This window comes from Ceratotherium simum, chromosome 20 (genome assembly GCF_057802395.1).
Source record: "Ceratotherium simum simum isolate JZ-2026a chromosome 20, ASM5780239v1, whole genome shotgun sequence".
Taxonomy (NCBI): domain Eukaryota; kingdom Metazoa; phylum Chordata; class Mammalia; order Perissodactyla; family Rhinocerotidae; genus Ceratotherium; species Ceratotherium simum.
In genome coordinates, this window is record NC_141919.1 from 55282499 (window position 1) to 55307632 (window position 25134).

Consider the following 25134-nt stretch of genomic DNA (forward strand, 5'->3'; position numbering starts at 1 on the left):
GGCAGGCGTGGGTGCGAGCTCTCCACTGGGATGCAGGGCCCCAAAGGGTGGAGCTGTCCCCACACCCGGCACGCTTCCCACAGAGGAGCCCTGCTCACAGGACCTCACGAGAGACCCCAGGGCTGCACACAGATACAGGAGGCAGCGTGTGGACAGGCAGTGGGCGGGAGAGCGTGCCCGCACACGAGGACCCCAGGCAGCCCTGGCAGGTGGCTCTGCAGGGACACCCCAGGCTCCCCAGGCAGCATGTGGCCCCTAGGGGAACCAGCCTCCCGAGACGGCCACCAAGCCCTGGGGTGGACGTGACCTTAGAGGTCATCCAACCTAACACCCACACCCTAGTATAAGACCCCCAGAGGCAGGGCCACTCCCCCTGCACCTGTCATCAGACACCGGGGGATCGTTATCTTCAGGGCAGGTCCAGCCGGGGGAGCAGCTCCCAAGGCCCACCACCTACAGAGACCCGCAGACCCTCCACGCACCCTGCACCTGTTTTCATCCCTCCTGTGGGGCCCCAGAGCTCACTGACCCCACATCTGGAGCCCAACCCGGCCCCTGTGAAGACCCCTGAGTAAAGGATGGGCCGTGAGGACGTGCCCTCCTGCAGCCCACGTGGGAAGCTCCGTCAGAGAAGCCCCACCAAGCGGCATGTGGCCACAGCCTTGAGGACAGGCAGAGTCAGGGCCGGGCCTCTCGCTGGCCCCCGTGGCGGCCCCGAGGGCGCTCACCTTGTAGGGCGCCGAGTCCAGCTTTGGCTTCGTGATGGGCGTGGGCAGCGGCTCCTTCTTGTCCAGCAAGACTGAAAGCAGAGCAGATGGGAGTCCGCGGCGGCTTTGGAGGGGGTCCCCCGGCCGGCCATGCCCGGGATGGCCCTGACAGGGCTGGGCCTGCCCCTCTCACGCCCCCCCGACTCACAGGACAAGTCCCTCTTGGGGGCGTTCTTCTTTCTCCTGATGGGAAACTCGTCGATCTTGAGCTCGCCGTCGTCTGACACGTACTCATACTCGTCCCGCACAGGCTGCGGCTTGTCCTCCTTGAAGTTCTGCAAAGGCCCGAACACCCCCGGGCTCGGCTGCGGCTTGAGGGCCTTGGAGCTGGGCAGCAGAAGTGGGCCGGTCAGTGGGCGTCCGCACGGCCCGGCCAGTGCCCTGGCACGGGCCTCAGAGGACCAGCAGCTGGGCTGGAGCCTCCCAACCCCCAGCCTCCTCCTGTATGCAGCCCGTCCTCGGGCTGTGTGACCGTGCCCCACAGTCCTCCCCCTGCCGGCCCCTGGACGAGCACGGCCATCCCTCAGCCTGCTCGGGCCTCACACGAGCCAGACTCAGAGCCAGACGGGGCCGGCGCCAACCGGCCTGGGCTTTCTGCAGAGCTGTTTTGGAAAAACAAATTCAGGGCCTCAGTGTAGAAGCAACGGTCTAAAACTCACCCTTGAGCTCGTCTCCCTTCGGGGGAGGCAGGGCTCCTGCAGACAGAGAGAGCCCCACATGCTCCAGCCCCCACATCAGCTGGGGGCGGGCAGTGGGGACAGCAGGCCAGGGCGAGACGCCTGCAGTTCCCAAGGAGGACAGCTCCGAATCCCAACAACGGAAACTCGGGGGGACAGCCACCCAGCCCTGTTGGGTGTGGGCACGAGCTACACAACACACACACACCACACACACGTACATATATACACATATACATACACCACACAAACACACCACATAGTGCACACATACATGTGCATACCACAAACATACAAACATGCACCTGCACACACACATGTACATGCACACATATGCATACAAACATACAAACACCACACACATATTTACAAACATGCACATACACACACCACATACAAGCACCCATACATGTACACACATATTTACACAAACACACATACACGCACCCCTGCACACAGACAGGTGTGACATGGTTATAAAGTCATGTCCGCCGTCTTCTCCTCCATTTCTGACTCTCTATAGCACGGTCCGCCGTGGAGTTTTTGCCGGGGAAAAGCTCCCGGGACGTAGCCACTGAGCTCCAGACAAACCGAGGATGTGCTCAGGGCCATGAAGGCAGGACCCCGGGGCCCCGCAGACCAGACCCATCCCCTCCACTGGCTGAGTGGCCTCAGCTCATCGCTGTGAGCTCCCCGGAGTTAACAGGCCGCCCACCAGGCTCTGCACACGCACCAGACACTCGCCCGCCCTGTTTCCCCACAGCCTAGAAGTGGCCTTCTCCTTCCATGTCACAGATGAGGACACTGAGGCCCATGGCAGAAAAGAAGTCCCATCCCCACTGGGACATGTCTGCTTCCCGCCCCATGGCGCCCAACCCAGACTTTGGACTCCACCAGCACCCGGCCCCTCCCAGCATGAGCACACACGTACCCCAGGAGCCTCTTGTTGGAGAAGGAGAATGAGAACTTGGTGTCCTTGTTTCCTGACAGAGGAGACCGCTCCAGCTTCTGCTCCTCCTCCATCTTCAGTAGGGAGTCGGGTTTGCTGTTCTGAAAAGCAAACCCAGGACGGTCACCATCCTTGAGCACCACACAGGTGGTCAGTGGGGAGAGGCAGCAGGACCGGCCAGCCTCCTCCCTCTGAGCACACCACCTGGATACTCACGCCCACTGCAGCCCGGGCCTGCAGGACCTGCCGATGCTGCCCAGCTCCAGAGAGTGTGAGCTCGAACGCGGGCCCGGCCACCAAGGGCAACACCACCCGTCAACGGAGAGGGCGACGTGCTCAGCCTCTCAGGCTGGGATGCACCCAAGTCAACCCCTGGAAGCTGGCCCCATGGAGGCCCAGACCCTCAAGGAACTTCACAGCACTGCCCACCTGGGGACAGGCAGACACACGCCTGCCCATGCCCTACAAACACACACACACAGCCGCACAGGTGCGCACCCCTACTCACACCACCAAGCCCACATGCGCCCCATATGCCACCTTCTCTCATGAAGGCAGCCCTCCCTGCAGGTGGGTTCACTCACCTGCACACCTGCACACACGCACATGCACACGCATACATCTCACCTTGTACTTCCACTTGGCCTCTGATTTGCTCTTCGCTTGCTCTCGCATTTCTAGCTTCTCCACGTCGTTCCGCGTGCTGATCACCTCCTTGTTGGGCACACTCAGGACACTCTTTGTGGCCTAGAACACAGCAGCTGTGACCCAGCAGCAAAAATGGGAGGGCAGCAAAGCACCCTCAGGCTATAGCACAAAAGCAAGAGCCCACAGCACAGAGCTCCTGCCTCTGGCTGGCCCACATACAGCAGCTCATTCACCCACCCATCCTTCCATCATCACCCATCCACCCATCCATCCATCCATCACCCATCCATCCATCCACCCACCCACCCACCCATCCATCCATCCATCCATCACCCACCCACCCATCCATCCACCCACCCACTCATCCTTCCATCATCACCCATCCACCCACCCACCCATCCATCCATCCATCACCCATCCACCCATCCATCCATCCATCACCCATCCATCCATCCACCCACCCACCCACCCATCCATCCATCCATCTATCCATCCATCACCCACCCACCCATCCATCCATCCACCCACCCACTCATCCTTCCATCATCACCCATCCACCCACCCACCCATCCATCCATCACCCATCCACCCATCCATCCATCACCCACCCACCCATCCATCCAACCATCCATCACCCACCCATCACCCACCCACCCATCCACCCATCCATCCACCCATCCACCCACCCACCCATCCATCCATCCACCCACCCATCCACCCACCCACCCATCCATCCATCCATCACCCACCCCCCCGCCCATCCATCCACCCACAAATCCATCCTCCCTCCCCAGCTCTTTCTTTCCATCCATCCATCTATTCATTCATTCATCCACCCTTTTTGCCTTAAGGAAAAGAAAACCAATGTGCCCCACCACAGCCCTGTGACACTGGCCTTGGCAGTTGCCGACCCCCTGGGAAGTGGTTAACAGTCTCCCACTAGCATGAAATCGCACTTAAGGGAGCCCGGCCTCAGGGGCTTGTGGTTTCTGAAGGCCACACCTCTGATCCTCTGGTCACAGGTCACACTGGTGGGTCCTCAGGGCCAGGCCCATCTCTCTCACTGCCCTCAGAGGCTCAGGCTCCCCTGGTCAAGCCTACCTTGCCATTGGCCCCTCTCCTGCCTCCCCACTGCCCTCGACTAGCCCGTCTTCAGGCCTCATCCAATGCCTGGGCCCCCAGGAAGACTTAGCCAACTCATCCTCCTAGGTGACCCTCTGCGATGCCACCCTGTCCCAGCACAGACATATCACTGCCTTCATCATAAGGATCTCTCCCCAGCTGCCCACCACACTGAGCTTGTTGGGGCCGAGTCTACCCACCCTGGGTCCCGAAGATGACAAAGACATGGCGGCCCCAATCCATCCCACGGGCCTGGCCCCCCAAGGTGCCCACAGGCCCCCTGACCATGGGCAGGGAGGGCAAGGCCACCCACCTTGCCCTTCTTCGGTGGCTCGATCTTGGTCAGCGCCTCCTTGGTGTGGGCCTCCAGCAGGTCCAGGTTGGGGATGGTGGGCGAGGCCGACCCCCTGCACTTCTTCCCTTTCTTCTTGCCCCCATCCTTGAGCTTCAGTGACTTGGGGGGCTTCGGGGGCTTGGGGGGCTTGGGGGGCTTGGGGACTTTGGCTGACTTGGGCATCTTCATGGTTTTGGGAGTCTTTTTTTTGGACACTTTCTCCAGGAAGGACCGAGGAGGGCTGGCCTCAATGGGGGACGGGGGCTCTTCCTTCTCTCGGTCCCCAAAAGAGACCTCATCCGAGGAGATGGCTGTGGTCACTTCGGGTCTGGTAGCCTTGGAGGCATTCTAGGGAAAGGAGAGGGACAGGTGACCAACTACCTCCTCCCAGGAGGGTCTCACAGCCCCAGGCCTCAAGGGAGGCCTTGAGGGAGACACTCAAGCAGAAAAAGAGCATCTGTCTACACCATCGTGTGACACCCTCACATCCATCTACACCATCCTCGTGACATACATCCATCTACACCATCCCTGTGACACACTCACATCCATCTACACCATCGTGTGACATGCTCACATCCATCTACACCATCATGTGACACACTCACATCAGTCCCACACCAGCTGGGCGACAGGGTGCCATGCGTCTACACCATCAGCCACTTGACCCTCTGCCTCCTTGGTGGGGACCGCTGTCCCACCCTGAGGCATGGAGAGGCTGAGGGCTGTCCAGGTTCACTCAAGCAGCGTCTCAAGGGGCTGGGATCATCTCCCCCCAGAGTCCACCCCGCGGGGAGCTGCAGAAGAGCCCACCTCTATTCCCTATGCTCCCGCCAGGAGACCGCTAGCCAGCCATGGGGGAGCCCAAGCCCCCGTCATGCAGGTGAGCCCGCCCTGGGGCGCAGGGGGAGGAGCTGTCTGGGACATGGCCATCTTTGCAGGCAGCTCTGGGGAGGGCCAGGGAAGATGGGCAGAGCCTCCCTAGGCCGGGGTCAGCGGCCCGGGGTCAGCCCCACCTCGCTGAGCCGGATCTCCCTGGCGAGGTCTTTGATGAGCTGCGAGGGCTTGAAGTGCTCTGGGAGTTCATCCTCATGCTCCGCCAAAGCCTGCAGGACAGCCACGCACGGGGTCAGCGGGTCAGCCGCCGAGTCTGGGCCACACTCGCCTCCACCCCTCTCACCAGACCCCATGTAGGCTCAACCTCGGTGGCTCCTGACTCCCACCCTCTGTCCCTCCAGGCCGTCCCCCACCTCCCACACTGCTATCCAGACAAGCTTGGGGGCAAGGGCTGCCACGGTGTGGGGGGTCCTGGAGGAGTTGGCCCACTCTGCCAGACGCGGCCTTGACAAGCAGGCTCTGCTGTGACCCCCGCTCCACAGGTGGAGAAACTGAGTCTCAGAGAGGACAAGGCGCCCGAGGCCACCACCAGCTGTGGAGCGGATGTGGTCCATCCCTTCCTCCTGGACATGCCACGGCACCTTCTGGGCCCAAGGCTGAAGTGATGAGGGAGAGACACCCTGCCCCACTCCAGGCCTGGAGACCAGAGGAGACAAGGCCACAGGACGGCCCTGGGAGGGCACTGGCCGCCCACCCCACCCGCCCGCCTGTAAGAGCAGCAGGAAGTGCACAAGTGACCCTCCTGGCCTCCCACCAAGGCCTCCTGCAGGCCTGCACGCCTGCTCCAACTGTGTTGGCTCCCCGGACCGGGAGGGAGCCCCCGGGTGGGGACACTGCCCCAGAGGATGCCAGAGGCTGGCGGTACCCCCTCCCTCTGTACCAACAATCCAGGCAAGGCGCCTAGGAGAGTCGGAAGCCACGTCTCTGGGGCTTCCATTAGGAGGAGCAGCTGATGTGTGGGCGCTAGTGAGGGTGCTAACACTCCACCGCGGGGCCGAGGGAGGCCCGGGGCAGCGATACTGTGGGGCCATGGGGGACCCAGGGGAAAAGACTGCCCACGTCACAGAACAAAGCCGGCCTCTGAGCTCACGCCTAGGCCACCCGGAAAGCCAAGAAGGTGTCTCAGCTCTCCTGTCCAGAGCCTGACACCTGGTCATCTGGCCAGCGGCTGCCCCGAGCCCTCTCCGCTCCAGCCATCCTGGGTTCAGGCAGCGCTGTCTCCACCACCCACCTTCCTGCCACTGGCTCTCCCGGCCCCCCAGCCCCCACCTCTCAGCTTGGGCCCCTGGGTGGAGGGCTCTCTCTTGACCCGGGCAGGTGGCACCCGCCTACTCCTCAAACTCCTCCGCACTGAAGGAGGGACGACCCCTGGGGATGGCCCCCGCCTGCCACCCCCCCGCCCCACCCAGCACACCCCCCTGCCCTAGCCCCCTGCCCCGGCACACGCCCCACCCCGCCCTGCCTGGCACACCCCCTGCCCCGGCACACGCTCCTACCTGCTTTTTCGTCCATGACCTGAAAGCACCATTGAGAATTTTCGCTCCTTGGACTAGATGAGGGGGCAGCTGCTTCCCGGATTTGTGAGAACCTGGAGGAGACGCAGGAGTTTGCTCAGGTGGGCGCCCACCCGCCCTCTCCTGCCCCCGCAGGCGACTCCGCCCCCAGTGGGTGTGGTCAGGGCCCAGCCTCCCACCGCCACCTGTCCAACTGCCAACGGCTCCTCTTGGAACCTGGGGGGACTGGCCCTCCCACCATCCACCCTCCAGGTCCCTACACAGGCAGCCCAGTGCCCCTCCACCTGGTCCCCAGCCCGTCTTGGCGAGGGGCCACAGTTGCGCCCCCCACGTCAAGCCTCCCAGGCGGTTTCTGACTCCCACCCTCACGTGGCCCCTGCGCAGCTGAGGGACACACGCGGTGGGGCCGGTTCCTGCTGGGGCGGCCCAGGGCAGGCCCCGCCTGAAGGATGCTCTTGGAGGCCACAGCCAGCCCCACAGCACAGGGACAGAGCGTCCCCCCTTCCGGCCAGAGAGCTCACCCTGAGCTGGGACGCCGCCAGGTGACGGTCTGCCTGGCCTGCAGCTGCACCCTGGGTCCCCTCGTCCCCAGGCCCTGTGCCGCCAGCCTTCACAGAGCAGGGCCTGAGGCAGAGGCGGGGCACCCAGCACAGCCCAGCTGGTCAGCTGTCACCCAGACTCAAGCCATCAGGGGACTCGAGCTGTCAGGCCATCCCCAGCATACGGCTCCACTCGTGCTGCCCCCACCTCACCTCCCTAGCACAAGGTCCCCAGGCTCCCTCTGCCAGGGTGGAGCTCAGGCTCGAATTTGGGGAGTGATGGACAAATTTCAGTGAAAGAATTTCAGTGAAACCTGGCCAGCTCAGGTGTAGGACCATTTTCCTCTTTTCCTCCCAAACTAGAGCCGAAGGGCAGAGAGGCCTGACAAGGCGTGTCCTCGTAGCTCTTATCTGAGCACAAGGAGCAGCTTCCAGAAGGGCACCGTTGAAAAGGGAAACGCCACAGAAGAAGACGCTCCCCCTGGTCCCCCCCACTCTGCTGTGAGAAGGCTGGGGACCTGAGCAGGCGGGTGGCCACCAGGAGCCACGTGCTGAGCCCCAAGGCAGGGCCTAAGACGGAGGGTGGCCGGGTCCACGGAGGTCAGGGACCCACCTGCCCAGAGCCCACCCCGCCCGGTGGGCCTTTCATGGGGAACCCTGATGCACACACACAACGGTGGGCATGCAGTCCCTCGGCTGGAAGCCCAGAGCCAGGCAGACCCCCTCAATGTCCCTCCCGTGCCTGTCAGTAACCACGCAAGGCCATGGGCTCTGAGCAGGACGCACACCAGGCCTGGGAACACGCAGCCGCTGCCATTTCTGAAACACTGGACGGCCTTGAGGACAGGAGTCCAGCCCAGCCCCGCACTGCACAGAAGGGGAGGCCGAGGTCAGGGAGCTGAGGGACTTGCTCAGGCCTCAGGAAGGCAGCGCTCTGCCCACCCAGGGTCCTGATGCCCAGCCTCATGAGGGCAGAGCTGCTCCCCATCCCCGCATCCCCGAGCTGCACGCCGACACACCGCCCAGGGCCACAGGCCCAGAGCCGACGGGACGTACCCTTGAACGCCTCCAACAGGTGCTTCCCCATGTACCAGCAGGCTGTTTCAAAGTTGGGAAACTGAGTCAGGCTGCCCAGTTTCAACCTTCTTTCCACTTCGTAGGCTCTGGAAGCCACAGCAAAGAACCGTTCAGTGCACTGAGCCCTGAGCAGGCGACACTAAAGGAGGGTGAGTCCACACCACGGCCGGCGGACACGACAAGGCCACAGCAAGGCCACGCCCACTCAGCCTCCCTGCTGGGCCCTGCATGGAGAGGTGGACCGGGGATCACATTGGGACGAGCACCCTGCATAGGGTAAGCCCCAAGGGCCATGGCTCCCAGAGACAGGGGTCACCAAGGAGAAGGCAGCTCGGCCTTCTAATTCACCCCAAACCTCCCACGGCCACAGAGACTGTCCAGCGACCAGGCACTTCGGGGGCCTTGGTGAGACCTCAGTCCACCTCCTCCTTCCTTTCACACACACATGGGGGCCTGGCCAGGTGGACGGTCACGCCCAGGGCTACGCACTGGCCAAGCTCAGCTGAGACTCAGAGGAGGTGCCGTCCCAGGGGAGGTGTGGACCCTGCCTGGCGGAGCCCGGGGGGCAGCACAGCCCTACCTCATCTGCATCTCCACACTCAGGCTGTGGAGGAAATGTCCCGCGAAGGCCAAGCAGTCCACGGGAGTGAGTGTGGCGTAAATCCAGCCTGGGGGAGACAGGGGCATGGCTAGGCCTCCACAGGCTCTCACCCTGGGTTCTCAACCAGCATGGGCTCCTGCCAGCCCGTCCTCAGTGCCCTCGTCCACCCGGGGCCCCTGGAAGGAGCCCGGCCCTGGCCCCCATGTAATGGGTGGGTGGGCCCTCCAGGTAGGAGGGATCAGGTCTGAGCTGGCCCAGTCTGTTCAATGCAACCCCACACAGTACAGACAGGGAAACCAAGGCCCTGAAGTGGAGGGGACTTGCTCAGGCCCACCCCAGGGTCGGGCTGCCCAGCATCGCCGACCTCTCCCCACAGGAGCGGAAGGAGACAAGGCAGGGCTGCACATCCCCGGGAGAGCCAGGTGGGCCCTCATCGTCCTCGGAGAGGGGCCTGAGCCAGGCTGTGGCAGTAACCGGGATGGGGAGACCGGGAGGGAGGGACTCGGAGGCACAAAACCAGTGGGAATGTGAGGCCTCCGTAAAGACAGCGAGAAACCTGACACCGACCGGCTACTTGGCCACACTAACAAATCGTTAACTGTTAGCTTTTAGGGTGTGATGACAATGTTGTAATTATGTGATTTTTAAAAGGAAGCCTCTTGGAGAAGGCGGAACATCTGTGGGTGACGAGTGTGGCATGTGAGAGCATTTGTCTGCTGCCGTCACGTTTCCTCCCGCTGCGGAGTCTGAAACGTCGAGCTCAGCAATCACCGTCTGATGGAGGGGCCGGGCTCTTGGGACCGGCTCTGTGGGCCACGCCACCCCATGCCCGTGGCCCGGCCTCTGTCAGCACCACCAGGCGGGAGGCTGCAGGGGCTCGTGGCCCCGAGATGACCCCAGAGGTGACCGAAGAGCGGGGCGGGCCCCAGTGCCAGGCAGGATGGCAGACTCGGGAGAGCCCAGGGCAGACGGCACAGGGCAGGGCGCTCACCGGAGGGGACGAAGAGCGTCTGGCCCTGCTTGAGGGTGCACTTGTAGCACTTGTCCACCTGGTCAGCAAAGAACATCTCGCTGTGGTTCGAGGCCGACTGCCAGCGCTCGTACAGGGAGATGTTGGCGGAAGCCGGCTTGATGAGATAGAAGATCTTCTCCCCCTGCCAACGAGAGGCCATTGGCAGAGCCTGCCACGTGCCAGGGATGCTGAGGGGGGCAGAGCCCCCACGTCCCCAGGATGCTGAGGGGGGCAGAACCCACTGTGTCCTGGGGACACTGGGGTTCCTGGTGATGGGTCCTGGTGTAAACGCCATCCGGCCTGGGCCCACTGCTCCCCCCCTGAAATGTTGGGGCCGCCTGTGCCTTGCAGTTAGAAATCTTCGTGGTAGGAAGGTTCCAGGCATAGGAGCCCAGCACGGTGGGGCACCCTGCCACCCCACACGCTGCCTCTGTGCAGCACTGCACTAAGGAGGCTGCAACCCGCCGTCCGGCGAGCCACAGCAAAGCTCTGCTCCTGAGAGCAGCTTGGGCCCTGGGTCCCAGCGGGAGATGGAAGGACGCCCCTGCCAGGCCCCAGCCCTGCACTCGGACCAGGAGCCGCGGAGGCCCCCACACCTGGGCGGACAGCAGGCGGGATCTGCTCGAGGCCCCACAGGCTCAGAAGCCGAGCTGCCCAGAGCTGTCCACCCACCTGGCTCCAGCAGGCCTGGGGAGGCCTGGGGCAGCTGGGCCAAGGCCTGGGGTCCCCTCTCTCGTCCGTCTTCATGTCTATCTTATCCCCGGCTGCCCTCTTCGCCGCAGCCTGGGGCCCCCAAGCACCCCGGCCACTCAGACACCCCCGCAGTCCTGCCCCCAGCCCCTAGCCCACCCCTCACACTCCTGTGGAGGGCCCCGGGGGGGCACGCTCTCTTGTCCCCTCTTCCAGGACGTCCTGCCAGCACTGCTCTCCCTTCCAGACATGAGCGGCCACTGACCACTCAGTCACCACTCCAGTGGGCCTCGCCCGATTGCTTCACGAGCCTCAATCTTTAGAGAAAGGCAACACACGGGTGCTGCTCTGGGCCCGAGGCACCCCCGCCCCCCACGTCTCCCAAAGGCTGGACGTCTGTGTCCCTCCCGTGGAGAAATATCTAGTTCTCGTCCTGCCTGGTGCTGGCCGCCCTGAGGGCTGGTGGGGGCCGCAGACGGTCCTGCAGACCGACAGTGCCCGGCTGAGGCCCCCGAGGGCAGCACGGGGCCAGTGCCCACCTTCAGCACGTGGTACCAGGCGGAGGCGCCCCCGGAGTCGATGTGGAAGTCGGTGTAGCTGTCCTTCACGCAGATCAGGCAGTACTTGGTCACCTTGGGCTTGGCCAGCAACGCGTCGTCTGGCCAGTAGTTGTCCACCCAGGACAGCTTCTTCACGATGTCAGGCGGCTCCACAAAGCTGGACATTCTGGGGGCGGGGACAGGAAGAGCCTCAGCGGCGACGGGAACCACATCGATCATGCCCCAGGCAGGGCGAACAGGTGCTGAGAGGCACGTCCCACACCCAGCCCTCCACCCCGGGCCACGCAACCTGGCTCCCATTCCACAGGTGAGCAGACGGAGCCCAGCGCCGGCCAGGTGCGGCCGTGGCAGGCGTCTAACGCTGGTCTGCCCACCGCAGACGGGCGTGGAGAAGGCCTGAGAACCGTCCACCCCAGGGACACCCCTTCCTGGAGAACTGGAAAGGGAGACTGTCTGACGTCCCAGTGTCTGGGCACGACGGGGCCCTGAGAGGGGACACTTCCCACGCACAGCCCAGTGCCTTTCCGTGCCGGAGCGGACAGGCGCCCTCGACCCCCAGCCCCGTGGGTCACTGTCAGACCAGCTCACTCATTTCCAGGGAAGATGCGAGAAGGCGGAAGCAGCTCTGATTCGATTACTCATCACTGTCCTGGATAAAACCCAGACGGCCAGCTCCAGGCACCCATGCAGTGACCCAGCACTGGGTCTCGGCACCCCACTGCCTCGGGCGGGGTGGGACCCGCACACCTCTGCTGAAGGCCACGCCCGCCCAACAAGACCGTCATAAACCATGACCCCATGGCCTCAGTCACAGGCGCCCCTCTAAGTCTCCGGCACATTCCAAACAGGAATCCGTCCCCGTCCCCCGGGAGCCCTCACCGCCCTCTGTGCCCATGCCCCTACACTCTGACCCCCACGGTCCAGGCACAGCACTGCCACAGGAGAGAACGCCCGCCCACCAGCTGGGGCCCTCACGCCCTCGCACACCACGGTGAGGCACAGCTGCCTCCACCTCCCGACTCAGCCCTCGAGTCCCTCTCTCCTCGCTCGGGTGCAAGGCCAGCCCGTTCTGCCACCAACGCCAGCTGCTCCCTGAAGCCTTTCAGAGACCCCCGGATTAAGGGCAGGTGTCCCCTGCCCCCGTGGGGGTCTGAGGCCTCCATGGGTGAGACTGCAGAGGTGACACCGTGTGTCCAGGTGACAGCAGGAACACCACCCTCCATCTGCTGCAGAGTGGGCGCCTCCATGGTCAGGGGGTGCGTTAGTCACTGCAGGATCCTTGAGAGCCGCCCCGACGGCCCGTAGGGTCAGGCCTGGCCCTCGTTGCCCCAGCAGACACCTTCGGGGACAGACTGACTGATGAAGTGTGGCCCACACCTCTTCCCTGCTGGATGGAGAAGGGGACCCCAGAGCACGCTGGACAGCCCTGGCGCCGAGATCATGGATGGCCTGGTATGCAGTGTGCACAACCCTCCCACAGTCCTCGTGGGTCAGAGGACACTGGAGGCACCACACATTTTTCTGCCAGGAACCGGGTGGCCCTGAGAGGCCCAAGGGGAAACCCAATGCCACAGCACCCTGTCCTCCTAGCTCATCATCCCAGCGTCTGTGCGAAGACCCCTCGGGCAGGGCAGCCAGTCAAGTTGGTGGCAATGTGACGCAAAGACCAAAGCCACACTCCTCAGACCTCAGCCTTGGAGAAAATCCCTTTCATAGACACACAGATAGAAGGCTGCTTTCTCCAGACACCATAACCTACCTTATTTCCCTTGTTGCCTTTGTTGTCAGGAAGCTCAACCAAAACCCAATATCAGTTACATTATCTTGCTATGGCTCCTGACAGGTCTGTATCCTATTTCTCAATGTGGTTTTCAATAACTCTTTTATTCTTTCCTACCTGCCCTTTTGCACAGGGGCAGTTTTGTTGACTCTGGTGCTTTTTAGAAGCAGGTAAGGTGGAAATGATCCGAAAATGAAACTGTTCTTAAACTAATCAACTCACGCCCAGCAGTCAGCGAGTGTACCGGATCTTTCCCAAGGGGCCAGCTGGGGAGCAGCGGGGTGTGACACAGGGGGCAAAAGGGGCGGAGTCGGGGTGGGCACAGCCAAGCAGGTGGTCCTGGGAGAACAAGGTCACGGGGTCAAGGGGCAGAGCTGGCTTCTGACCAGCCTCTGACCTGGAACTAGCCCAGACAGCCATGGCGCATTGTGCGGGGACCTGGTCCCTGAGAACGGCAGCCGGTGGGGGGACACGATGACGGGAAACGGGGAGGCCACATGGGGGGCTCGGGCTGGGAGTGCAGGGACGGCAGGCACAGAGCGGCTAGCACGATCCCACTGTGCTGAAGGTGCGAATGGAAGTGTGCGGGTGAATGTGTGAGGGGCGTGAGCAAGTGTGTAAGCACGTGTGCACATCAGTGTGGTGCAGGGGTGGGCAGCAGCATGCACACCTGTGTGGGTGTGATGTCTGCCTAAGCACGTCAGTGTGCCCGTGCACGCGTGTGTGTGAGTGTGTGTGCACGTGTTCTGAAGAAGCTGCTCCACGCTGTTAGCGACGGGCATCTCTGGGGACCGGGGTTGGGGCGGCAGCGGAGGGTTTGGCTTTTTGCTCCGTACTTCCTGTCTGAATTATGCACAGTGCGGACTCTCATACTTGAGAAGGGAAACAGCAAAATCATGCCGGGCGCCGCGTGCCGTGGACCGGGTGCCGTGTGCCAGGTGTGGGTGCCGGGGGCCGTGTGCCCAGTGTGGGTGCCAGGTGGGTGTGCCGGGGGCCGGGTGCTGGGGGCCAGAGTCCGGGTGCCGTGTGCCGGGTGCGTGTACTGGGGGCTGGGGACCAGGGGCCGGGAGCCGTGTGCGGGGTGCATGTACCGTGTGCCAGGTGCGTGTGCCGGGTGCTGGGGGCCAGGTGCGTGTACTGGGGGCCGGGGGCCAGGGTCCGGGTGCCGTGTGCCGGGTGCATGTACCGTATGCCAGGTGCGTGTGCCGGGTGCTGGGGGCCGGGTGCGTGTACTGGGGGCCATGTACCGGGTGTGTGTACCAGGGGCCAGGCGCATGTACCGGGTGCTGGGGGCCAGGTGCGTGTACCGGGGGCCGGGGACCAGGGGCCGGGGGCCGTGTGCCGGGTGCGGTCCTGCACGCCCCGGCTGGAGCTCACCTGGTGTCGGAGAACTCGAGGTTGGTGAGGTTCAGGACGCGCCTGCGGTTGGTGCTGTAGTAATAGTCCACGAACTCCTTCAGCTTCATCTTGCAGTCCTTCTGCTTGGTGACGTCCGTCACGTCCACGCTCCGCTCTGGGCCTGGGGGGCGGGGGGTCGGTGAGCACGCCAGACGCCGGCGCGGCCTCCACCAGCTCAGGCTGGGACTGCAGAGGGGACACTCGCCCGCCCTCGCCCCGGGGAGGCTGCCGAGGGCAGGGCTGGACGCTGCGGAGCTGGGCTCTAACGGCTGAGCCCTCCCTCGGGCCGCCAGGAGGACCCGTGGAGCAGTGGGGCGGCCGAGTCACGGGCCGCAGCCAGGGCGGCCACATCAGCAAATCAAATACAGGACGCCAGGTAAACTCCAGCTTCACATAAACAACGCAGACTTTTAGTGTAAGTGTGTCCTGAACAATGCTTGGGACATACCTACACTTTAAGTATTGAAAGTCAAAACTCCTGCATTGCTAGGGCACCAACTTACTATTCTAAAAAATGAAAAATAAAAGAAAAACATTTATCCTGCATTTTCTGTAGTTAATGAGGAAAAGTTCAGGGTAAAAATGGTTGATGCCGGAAAGAAAGTGCCAGATAACCAAGTAACTGATAAGGGAAGGTGCTTTATAGAAGGCTCACAATTAACAGAGGGAGAGAGAGCACAACTAGCAAACCTCCTCCACGACAGCGCTCCACAGCGGCTCCAACCACGGGCTAAGATGGAGCCTTCTGTGGACGGCAGAGGCTGCACTGCTGGGCCACTGACGAACGTGGGGGGAGCACCACACCCCAGGAAGGCGTCCTGCCCACACCCTGGACGCGAGTCTAAGCAAGGCTCTGACCTCGTGCACAGGAGCTACCGGGGACAGAGGAACGAACACGCCACAGAACCCCACAGGACACCGTCCACCAAGCCCCCAAGGTGGGAACTTCTCCAGGACCAAGAGCCCTGTTTCTCCAACAAACAAGGGAACAGAAAGGGGGTGGGGCTGTCACAGATGCAGGAGATTGAAGGGCATCAAAACCCCGTGCGGCACATGGGTCTCATCTGGGTTCTGACTCGAACAGCCAAATGCAAAACGGTGTTTTTGAGGCAGCTGAGGAGAATGAAAGTGGGCCTTCAATGATATTAAGGAATTATCACTAGTCTTGCAGAGTACAAGAATGGAACTGTGGTGATACATATTGTTAAATCGCCTGTTGGAGCATGTACTGGAGTTTTGACATGTGAAATGCTGGATGGACAGAAGAACAGCAAAAGCTGGTGGGTTCTGTGACTGGTACTGGGCACGTGGGGGTTCACTGTTTACTCCTCACTTTGTGTGTCTGAAAAGTGCCATTATAAAAAAATTGAGGGACAGCTAATTTTCGACAAAGGTGCTAAGAACATACAATGGAAAAAGGAAAGTCTCTTCAATAAATGGTGTTGGGAAAACTGGACAGCCACATGCAAAAGAATGAAAGTGGACCATCTGCTATCGCCATTCACAAAAATTAACTCAAAATGGATCAAAGACCTGAAGGTGAGACCCGAAACTATAAAACTCGTAGAAGAAAATATAGGTAACACACTATTGACATTGGTCATAAAGGAATATTTTCGGATGACATGCCCACCCAGACTAGGAAAACTAAAGAAAAGATAAGCAAGTGGGACTTTATCAGATTAAAGAGCTTCTACAAGACAAATGAAACCAGAATCAAGATGAACAGACAACCCACCAGCTGGGGAGAATATTGCAAAACATACATCTGACAAGGGGTTAATCTCCATAATATATAAAGAACTCACACAACTGAACAACAAAAAAACCAACAACTCGATCAAAAAATGGGCAGAGGAAATGAACAGACACTTCTCCAAAGAAGATATACAGATGGCCAATAGGCACATGAAAAGATGTTCAACATCACTAATCATCAGGGAAATGCGAATCAAAACAACACTAAGGTATCACCTCACGCCCGTTAGAATGGCTACAGTCACCAAGACAAAAAACAACAAATGTTGGAGGAGATGTGGAGAAACAGGAACCCCATACACAGCTGGTGGGAATGCAAACTGGTGCAGCCTCTATGGAAAACAGTATGGAGATTCCTCAAAGAATTAAAAATAGAAATACCCTATGATCCAGCCATCCCACTGCTGGGAATCTATCCAACGAACCTGAAATCAACAATCCAAAGAGGCTTATGCACACCTATGTTCATTGCAGCATTATTCGCTATAGCCAAGACATGGAAGCAACCTAAGTGTCCCTCGACTGATGATTGGATCAAGAAGGTGTGGTATATATATACAATGGAATACTACTCAGCCATAAAAAAGACAAAATAGTCCCATTTGCAACAACATGGATGGACCTGGAGGGTATGACGTTAAGTGAAATAAGCCAGAAGGAGAAAGACAAACACTGTATGATCTCACTCATATGTGGAATATAAACCAACACATGGACAGAGAAAACTGTATTGTGGTTACCAGGGGCAATGGGGGTGGGGGGTGGGCACAAGGGGTGAAGGGAGTCATATATATGGTGATGGACAAACAAAAATGTACAACCCAAAATTTCACAATGTTAAAAACTATTAAAACATCAATTAAAAAAATAATAATAATAATAAATAAATAAATAAATAAAAATTGAGGGGAGAAAGACAGACATTTACAATGGAAGCCTCTAAGCTGTCACTCCCGTGTGGTTAGCTGTCTCCCGCTCCTGCAGCCTCAGCTGGGGGGGGCGGGGGGCACAGACCCGGATCACAGAGCTCCAGTTGGGGGGACGACACCAGCTCATAGGTGGGAAGAGCTTAGAAAATGCCTGCCACCTGGTAGGCACGCCCTCGATTTTAGCTGTTATTACAGGTGCCATGGCCTGGCATAAACAGCCCCGGACAGCGGCCACCACCAGGCTGGAAAAGTGAGTCCCCTCTCCCTCCCTGCCACCCATCGGTCAGCCCCAGGGCCACCCCAGGTGGGCTCCGGCTCCAGAGAAGGGGACCCCCTGGCTCTCTGGAATGCCAAGGGCTTCCTGTGTGGGTGCCTACGTGCCCGGATGACCTTATTTAGTCCCACATCCGCCTGACCACAGGCTTCACAGATGCAGAGGGTCAAGCTTTGGGCCATGGAGCAACTTGTCTGAGGGTCCCAGTGCCTGTACCTTCTCCTGTCTGGCGTGTGGCTGGGGCCAGCCTGGGCATTTGCCTTTTCAGGGTCTTCTCTCCTCCCCAACTGGCCGCCCAGGCATCCCCCTGAACACCCCAAGCCCCAGCAACCAGAGGGCCTCAGAGCCAGGGCCGTGTGACCACCAGCCCTGCAGAGGTCACCACGGGGGTGTGCTGGCCACTCCCTGCCGGCTGCCTCGCAGACAACGCCCCAGCACATGGGCACTTCCCTCCACCCAGCGGTGCCCTGACTGCACGGTCCCCAGCGCTGGGAGCTCCAGGAGACATGAGTTGGGGCCGCCGATGGCATCAGCTGGAACCCAGAGGGATCCAGAGAGAGGCGGTCCTGGGCAGCCGAGGGATGCCAGGCTCCAGGAGAGACTGGGGGAACACGGCACGAACCTCTGGGGCCCGGCCCTCCCGGGCATGACTGTCCTTGTGCAGAATCGAGGGGTCCCCAGGACAGCCCCCATTTTGCAGCCAGAGTAACCGACAGAGGAAGGGCCTGGGTCACACGTCATTCTGGTGGGATGTGGGGTCTCGTTCTAAGCAGAGCGCCCAGAACGGAGCATGGAGACCTGAGTTGCACCGGCTCATGGGGCACAGGACGCAGCCCGGGCCTGGGCGACCCGGCCCCTGGCTCCCACGGCCCATGAGAAACGGGGGACTTACCCACGTAGTTCTCGACGTCGCTGACGTAGAAGGTGGGGGCCGGGACTGCCAGGCCCAGCCCGTCTTTCTTGGGGACGAGAATGGGCTCGGTGAAGCCGTGCTCCTCCATGTAGCCCAGCGTGAGCTGGCTGCCCGGCACGCGGGCCACCACGTCCTCCGCACTGCGGGGAAGGCGGGTCGGAGGTCACATTGGGCCGGGTCCCAGCCTCCCCGCACCGTGACAGGCCCGGACAGGGCCTCAGGGCCAGAGACATGGGGCCCAATCTCCAGCCGCAGGTCTCCCACAGCCCCAGGAGGAGGACTCGCCACAGCACCACGTCTGGGGGTCACCGGGCAGCCACAGGGCAGACACGGCAGATCCCACTCCCTCGTCACAGACGGACCCTTGAGGGCCAGGAGGCCGAGGCACCTGCCTGGGGCCGTGGTGAGTGGGGGACAAGGACACACAGCACCCATCCCTCCTGCTGGGGCAGACGGAGGCTCAAGAGGCTGGAGTGAGGTCCCTGCCCCACCCTTGTTTTCCACCCGCCCCCCCACCCCACTCAGAGAGATTCCTCCCAAGTGAGACCCTGCATGGGGTGCGTCCAGAGCCTGAGAACGCAGCAGGTGGAGACAAACCCCTTTTCAGGGAGAACCTGTCCCCTGGACAAGTGAGTACAGGACTCAGAAGCACCTGGCTGCTTCCGTCAGCAGCCCCCCGTCCTCCCTGCCCTGCTGTGTGCTGGGTGCCGCCCTGGGCATTGAGGACCGAATGGCCCCTGCGTGGTGACAATAGAAACAGGCTTTCATCAACGAGCACACAAGGCCATAAACCCACAGCTGAGAGCAGGACTGTGGGGGAGACAGCAGGAAACGGCGTCAGATTGGGCCTGTCGAGGCCAGAGGAGCAGGAGTGAGAGGGACGGGGCTCTGGGCAGAGGGATGTGCCAGCAAAGGCCTTGGACAGAGAGAACAGGGCAAATGTGAGAACAAGAGGGAGCCCAGGTGTCTGGGGGCAGGGGGGTTGGGGGGCCAGGCTGCGGAGGGCCTGTCTGCCCTGGCTACAGCCTTCCGCCTCGTGCCACGAGCACTGGGGACCCACCAGACAGCCTGAGAGGCTGGCTGCTGTGTGGACAGACAGTGAGCTGCAGCAGGATCAGGGCGGGGTGGGGACCGTGAAGGAGGAGCCTCAGCACGTGGCACCTGGACAGGAGGCGGCAGGGAGGGAGGAGGTGGACTCAGGAGATCAGCCGGGCAGGAGAACAGGAGAGGAAAAGGCCGATGGCCGAGGGACCGGCTGGAGTGACCAGTGACCGAGGGCTGGAGGAGGGGCAGGAGCGGGCGGGGGCAGGCCCAGGGTGCGTGGGGACACACGTGGTCTGCAGTGTGTGTCAGATTCACCACTGGATGCACCTGCTTGACAGACGGGTCGGGAGCCCAGGAGGACGAGAGGCTGGAGAAGGAGGCTGAGGACTCGCTGGCCAGGGACAATCGGTGACGTGACATCTCAGCCGTGAACGCTGAGGTGGGCCGAGAGCAGAGTCCCCAGAACCCCTCGGGGGAGCCGTCAGCAGGAGAGGAGGAGACAGAGGACAGCCAGGAGAGCCAGTGCCACAGTCTCCGCGGAGGACAGGACTCAAGCAGAGCGGGGCCGCACGGCCACATTTTGCCAAGAGGTCAGCTAAGGTGAGGACTGAAGAGTGACCCCTGGGCCGACCCCAGGGTGATAGGGTGTTCAGGACAAACCAGAGGAGTGAGAGGGAGGTGAGGAAGCAGAACAAATGTGTGTAGCGAACACTCTCAGAAGCTCTGGGAGTAGCAGGACAGCGCAAAGGCAGCCGCAGAGCCACGAGGCAGCCAGAGGGGGAAGGTCGGCCTGACAAAGCAGGATCCCAAGCTCCTGGCTCAGGGGTGAGGGTTCCAAAGTCGCACTACACCCACGGGTTGGGTCTGGAACTGCAAAACCACAAGGACCCAGCAAAAGGCAAACAGGAAACCGTCCCGTAGGGACGCTCCAGAGCCCGGGGCAGACCGGCTGCCGTGGAAGATCACGCGCACAGGAGGAGGTGGAGCACAGGAGGGAGAGCCAGCAGAAGCATCTGCCAAAAAAAACAGGTCCCAAGAACTGAGGATAATGGAACAGTCGAAAAGGAGATTTTGAGACAAATATATTAAACACATTCAAAGAGATAATGAGAAGATTAGGAAAATAACACAGAAGGAGGAAAAAAGAACAGGCAACATTGAAAAGGAACTTAACAGAAATTCTAGAGATGAAAAATATGATGATTGAAATTTTAAAAAACTCAGTGGATGCATCAAATGCTGGCTCGCTGAAAAAAAGAGTGAACTGGATGAAAGATTTGAAAAACAATACAGAGAATGGGGAAGAAGTGCTATTAAAGAGAAAATAGAACATTTTTCAGAATTAAGATAAAATACAAATCCTCAGATTAAAGGATCTTACTGAGTTCTAAGCAGGATAAATAAAAACAAATACACACCTAGAGGCATCGTAGTATACCTGTAGTACATCAAAGATGAGTAGACAGTCTTAAAAGTTTTCAGAGAAAAAAACAGATTATTTACCAAAATAAGCAAAACCCCAGCAACTAGACTGACAACAGACATTTCATCGGCAACAAGAGATGTCAAAGGCAATAAAATAATATCTTCAAAGTGTTCAAGGAAAATAACTTTTATCCTAGAATTTTATATCTATTTTAGAAAATTACAATTATTCAAGAATAAGGACGAAATGAAAACATTTTCAGACACAGAGAATATTTTTATAGGCCTTTACTAAAAGAACCACTAAAGGAAATAGTTCAAAAAGAAATCAAATCTAGAAGGAAGAAGTAGGATTCAAGAAACAATGGAAAATTGATCTACAGATTCCATACAATCTCTATCAAAATACCAGTTGACTTCTTTGCAGAAAGTGACAAGTGGAACCTGGAATGCTGGGCAAGGCGCCCAGATGACCAAAACAGTCTCACGAAAGGAGAACAAAGTTGGAGGAATGAACAATTTCAAAACTCACTACAAAGCTACAGTAATCAAGACTGTGTGGTACCAGCATAAGAGACATATGGATCAATGAAACAGAACTGAGTGTCCAGAAATAAACCCAAACTTCTGTGGTCAACTGCTTTTCATCAACGGTGTCAAGACAATTCAGTGGAGAAAGAACAGTCATTTCAGTAAATGGTGCATGGGAGAACTGGATATTCACATGCAAAAGAATTAAGCTGGACCCTACCTCACACCATATACAAAACTTAACTCAAAATGAGTTAAAGACCTAAATATAAAAGCTAAAACTATAAAATTCTTAGAACAAAACACAGAAATAAATCTTCATGACCTTGGATTTGGCAATAGTTCCTTAGATTAGATACCAAAACCACAAGCAACAAAAGAAAAAATAGATAAATTAGACTTCATCAAAATTATAAACCTTCGTGCTTCAAAGGACACCATCAAGACAGTGAGGGGCCAGTCCAGTGGCGTAGTGGTTAAGTGTGCTCTGTTCTGGCAGCCTGGGGTCTGCAGGTTCAGATCCCAGGTATGGACCTATGTATCGCTTATCAAGCCATGTTGTGGCAGTGTCCCACATATAAAGTAGAAGAGAACAGGCACAGATCTTAGCCCAGGGCCAATTTTCCTCAGCAAAAAGAGGAGGCCCAGCAACGGATGTTAGCCCAGGGCCAATCTTCCTCACCACAAAAAAGAAGAAAGTGAAAAGACAACCCACAGAATGGGAGAAAGTATCTCACAAGGGACAGGCATCCAGAATATGTAAAGGTCTCTTACAACTCAACAATGAAAGGACAATCCAATTAATGAGAAGGAGTTAATGTGGAACTGGACTTCTGTTTTCAACTCCAACATGTAAAGAGCTTTGCAATTGTCACTCCCATCCTCACAACAACAAAAACGCTGCACAAACCGAAAATCAACAACTTTTCTTATATTCATCAGAGGATTAGGGTTACAGGGCAAATAGCCACCCCAAAATGTGGGGAGACAGGCAAATACAGAAAATCACAGTCAAGATAACCTTACCTGAAGCAGAAGCCACTGGAGGTAGTAACCAGGAAGAGTACTTCAACAGTAATTTTTGACAAACTGTGGAAGTTGGGTGTGGACTAGTTTAAGAGTTAAAAACTCAGGAGGAGGGGCCAGCCCCATGGCGTAGTGGTTAAGTTCATGTGCCCCACTTCTGCAGCCCAGGTTTGCAGGTTCGGATCCCAGGCACCGACCTATACCACTCCTCAGCCATGCTGTGGCAGCGACCCACATACAAAAAAAAATAAAGGAAGATTGGCACAGAGGTTGGCTCAGGGTGAATCTTCCTCAGGGGGAAAAAGAAAACTCATGACGGCCCAGTCTCAGAGGAGCCCCCCACGGGTTTTCCCTCCAGGAGCTCTACCAGCTTCTCCTGGTGAAGGCCGGGGGAGGGGAAAGTAAGAGTGTGGAAGTGCATTCAGAGTGCTCTCCATCACGGAAGTCTACCCTCTGGCAGAACTTACTTCACCAGGCCTCTACATGACAGAGACAAGGGCAGGCAGCCAACTCCAGCCCCACCAGCCTCCTGTCTCAGGTGAGCAGACAGACAGCAAAGGCCAAGAAATGGCCCTGAAGCTAGCAGTGCAGGGCCTCGCGTCTCTGAACCCTAAGACTTACCATTACATTACAGACACTTCCCTCCCCAACCTTACACCTCTTAACAATATGATAATGGTTGAGTGTAACTGAAAGAGCTGCAAGACAGGCTCAAAGAAGGAGTTCTTAGGGAAGCCAAAGAAAACAGGAGAGGGAGGAAACTAGAAGAACGTGACGCCTCTGGCCCCTCAGCTACAGCAAACCAGCCCGGCCCCCAGTCAGGTCAACACGAAACCTCACACAGGGGCCAGTCCGGTCGTGCAGCAGTTAAGTTCACATGTTCTGCTTCAGCGGCCTGGGATTTGCTGCTTCGGATCCTGGGCACGGACCTACTGAACGCTCATCAAGCCATGCTGAGGCAGCGTCCCACATAGAGGAGCTATAACTCTACAAGTATGATACACAACCATGTACTGGGGCTTTGGGGAGAAAAAAAAAAAAGAGGAAGACTGGCAACAGATGTTAGTGTAGGGCCAATCTTCCTCAAAAAAAAAAACAAACGAACAAAGAAAAAAACCTCACACAAAAGGCCTAACTCCCTCAGTTCCTATTACTCAATATATCATGTCCAGCGTTCAACAAAAAAATCACAAAGTATGCTAACAGGCAAGAAAAACCACAGCCTGAAGAGACAGAACAAGCATGAGAACAAGGCTCAGATACAGAATGTGGAAGTGTCGAACAGGAAATTCTTACAATGATGAGTACTATGTCAGGAGTGCTAATGGGGAAAGTGGACGACATGAAGAACAGATGGGCAATACAAGCAGAGAGGTGGAAACTCTAAGACTCAAAAGGGAATGCTAGAAATAAAAAAAAACCATACAGAAGAATGCCTTTGATGGGCTCATCAGTAGACTGGACACGGCTGAGGAAAGAATCAGTGAGCTTGAAGTTACGTCAACAAAAATTTCCCAACGTGAAATGCAAAGGAAAAAAAAAGAATGACAAAAGTGGGGAACAGAATATCCAAGAAATGTAGGACAATTACAAAAAGAGGAACATATTCATGATGGGAATACCAGAAGGATAAGAAGGAAAGAAGGGAGCAGAAGAAATGTTTGAAATAATAATGGCTCAGAATTTTCCAAAAGTAATGACAGACATGAAACCACAGATCCAGAAGGCTTCAGACAACATCAAGCAGTATAAATGTCAAAAAATCTATATGTAGGCGTGTCATATTCAAACTGCAGAAAATTAAAGACCAGGGGAACATCTTGAAAGAAGCCAGATGAGAAAGATCTAGTGCTGACATGATATGGTGTGAAGAACTCTACCAACCCACACCCCAGTGAAACCGGTGAAAATTATTTAAAAAACAACTCTTCAAAGCCTCTGGAAACGGTCCTAAAAGCAAACAGCAAATGAAGAAACATCTATTCAAGAAAATCTATGAAAAACTGGTAAGAAAAACAAGAATATGTGATATGTGGACCAAGACCACTCCCTCCCTATACCTTCTAACTCAGGGAGGAGGGGGTTCCCTCCAGAAGGCTGCAGCCCAGAACACAGGAATGCTGAATGGAACTCTTTCTTCCTGGAGGAACAAGACCTTAGTCTTTCCCATTCTGCCCCAGCTGTCTGTTGCTGAGGCTTAGACTTGGGGGAGGGCAGCCAAACGGTGGGGGCTCCCTTCTCCCACCCAGCACGCACTTGTGGAACTGGGGTTCTACCCTGAGTGTGGCACACTGAGAATACAGGGCCCTGATCACCCTTGCCCGGCCACTCAACATTCTATTGGAAGTCCCAGCCAGAGCAATTAGGCAAGAAAAAGAAATGAAAGTAACTCAGATTGGAAAGGAAGAAGTAAAACCAACTACTTGCAGACATGATCTCGTACATAGAAAGTCATAAGGAATCTACTAAAATACTATAGAGCTAATGATCCAGCTCAGCAAGGTCACAGGATACAAGATCAATACACAAAAATCAATTGTATTTCAGTACAGTAGCAATGAACAATCTGAAAATAAAATTAAGAAAACAATTTCATTTACAAGAGTATCAAAAAGAATAAATTACTTAGGAACAAATTTAACAAAGGAAGTGCAAAACCTATACTCTGA

At 57.7% G+C, this 25134-nt stretch overlaps 1 protein-coding gene across 2 annotated transcripts in view; it reads right to left on the reverse strand.

Moving 5' to 3' along the window:
* The window catches only part of PHF2 (PHD finger protein 2), an 87114-nt gene that overhangs the window by 12596 nt on the left and 49384 nt on the right, over positions 1–25134 (reverse strand). For both annotated transcript variants that reach the window (XM_087444803.1, XM_087444802.1), the window contains exons 4-16: positions 18419–18579; positions 14545–14686; positions 11367–11553; positions 10117–10279; positions 9105–9192; positions 8504–8610; positions 6891–6982; positions 5514–5603; positions 4477–4845; positions 3021–3140; positions 2376–2494; positions 916–1094; positions 729–799 (exon numbers count right to left, since the gene is read on the reverse strand). In XM_087444803.1, the coding sequence (XP_087300929.1) occupies positions 729–799; positions 916–1094; positions 2376–2494; positions 3021–3140; positions 4477–4845; positions 5514–5603; positions 6891–6982; positions 8504–8610; positions 9105–9192; positions 10117–10279; positions 11367–11553; positions 14545–14686; positions 18419–18579 (1888 nt within the window). The remainder of the gene's footprint in view (positions 1–728; positions 800–915; positions 1095–2375; positions 2495–3020; positions 3141–4476; positions 4846–5513; positions 5604–6890; positions 6983–8503; positions 8611–9104; positions 9193–10116; positions 10280–11366; positions 11554–14544; positions 14687–18418; positions 18580–25134) is intronic.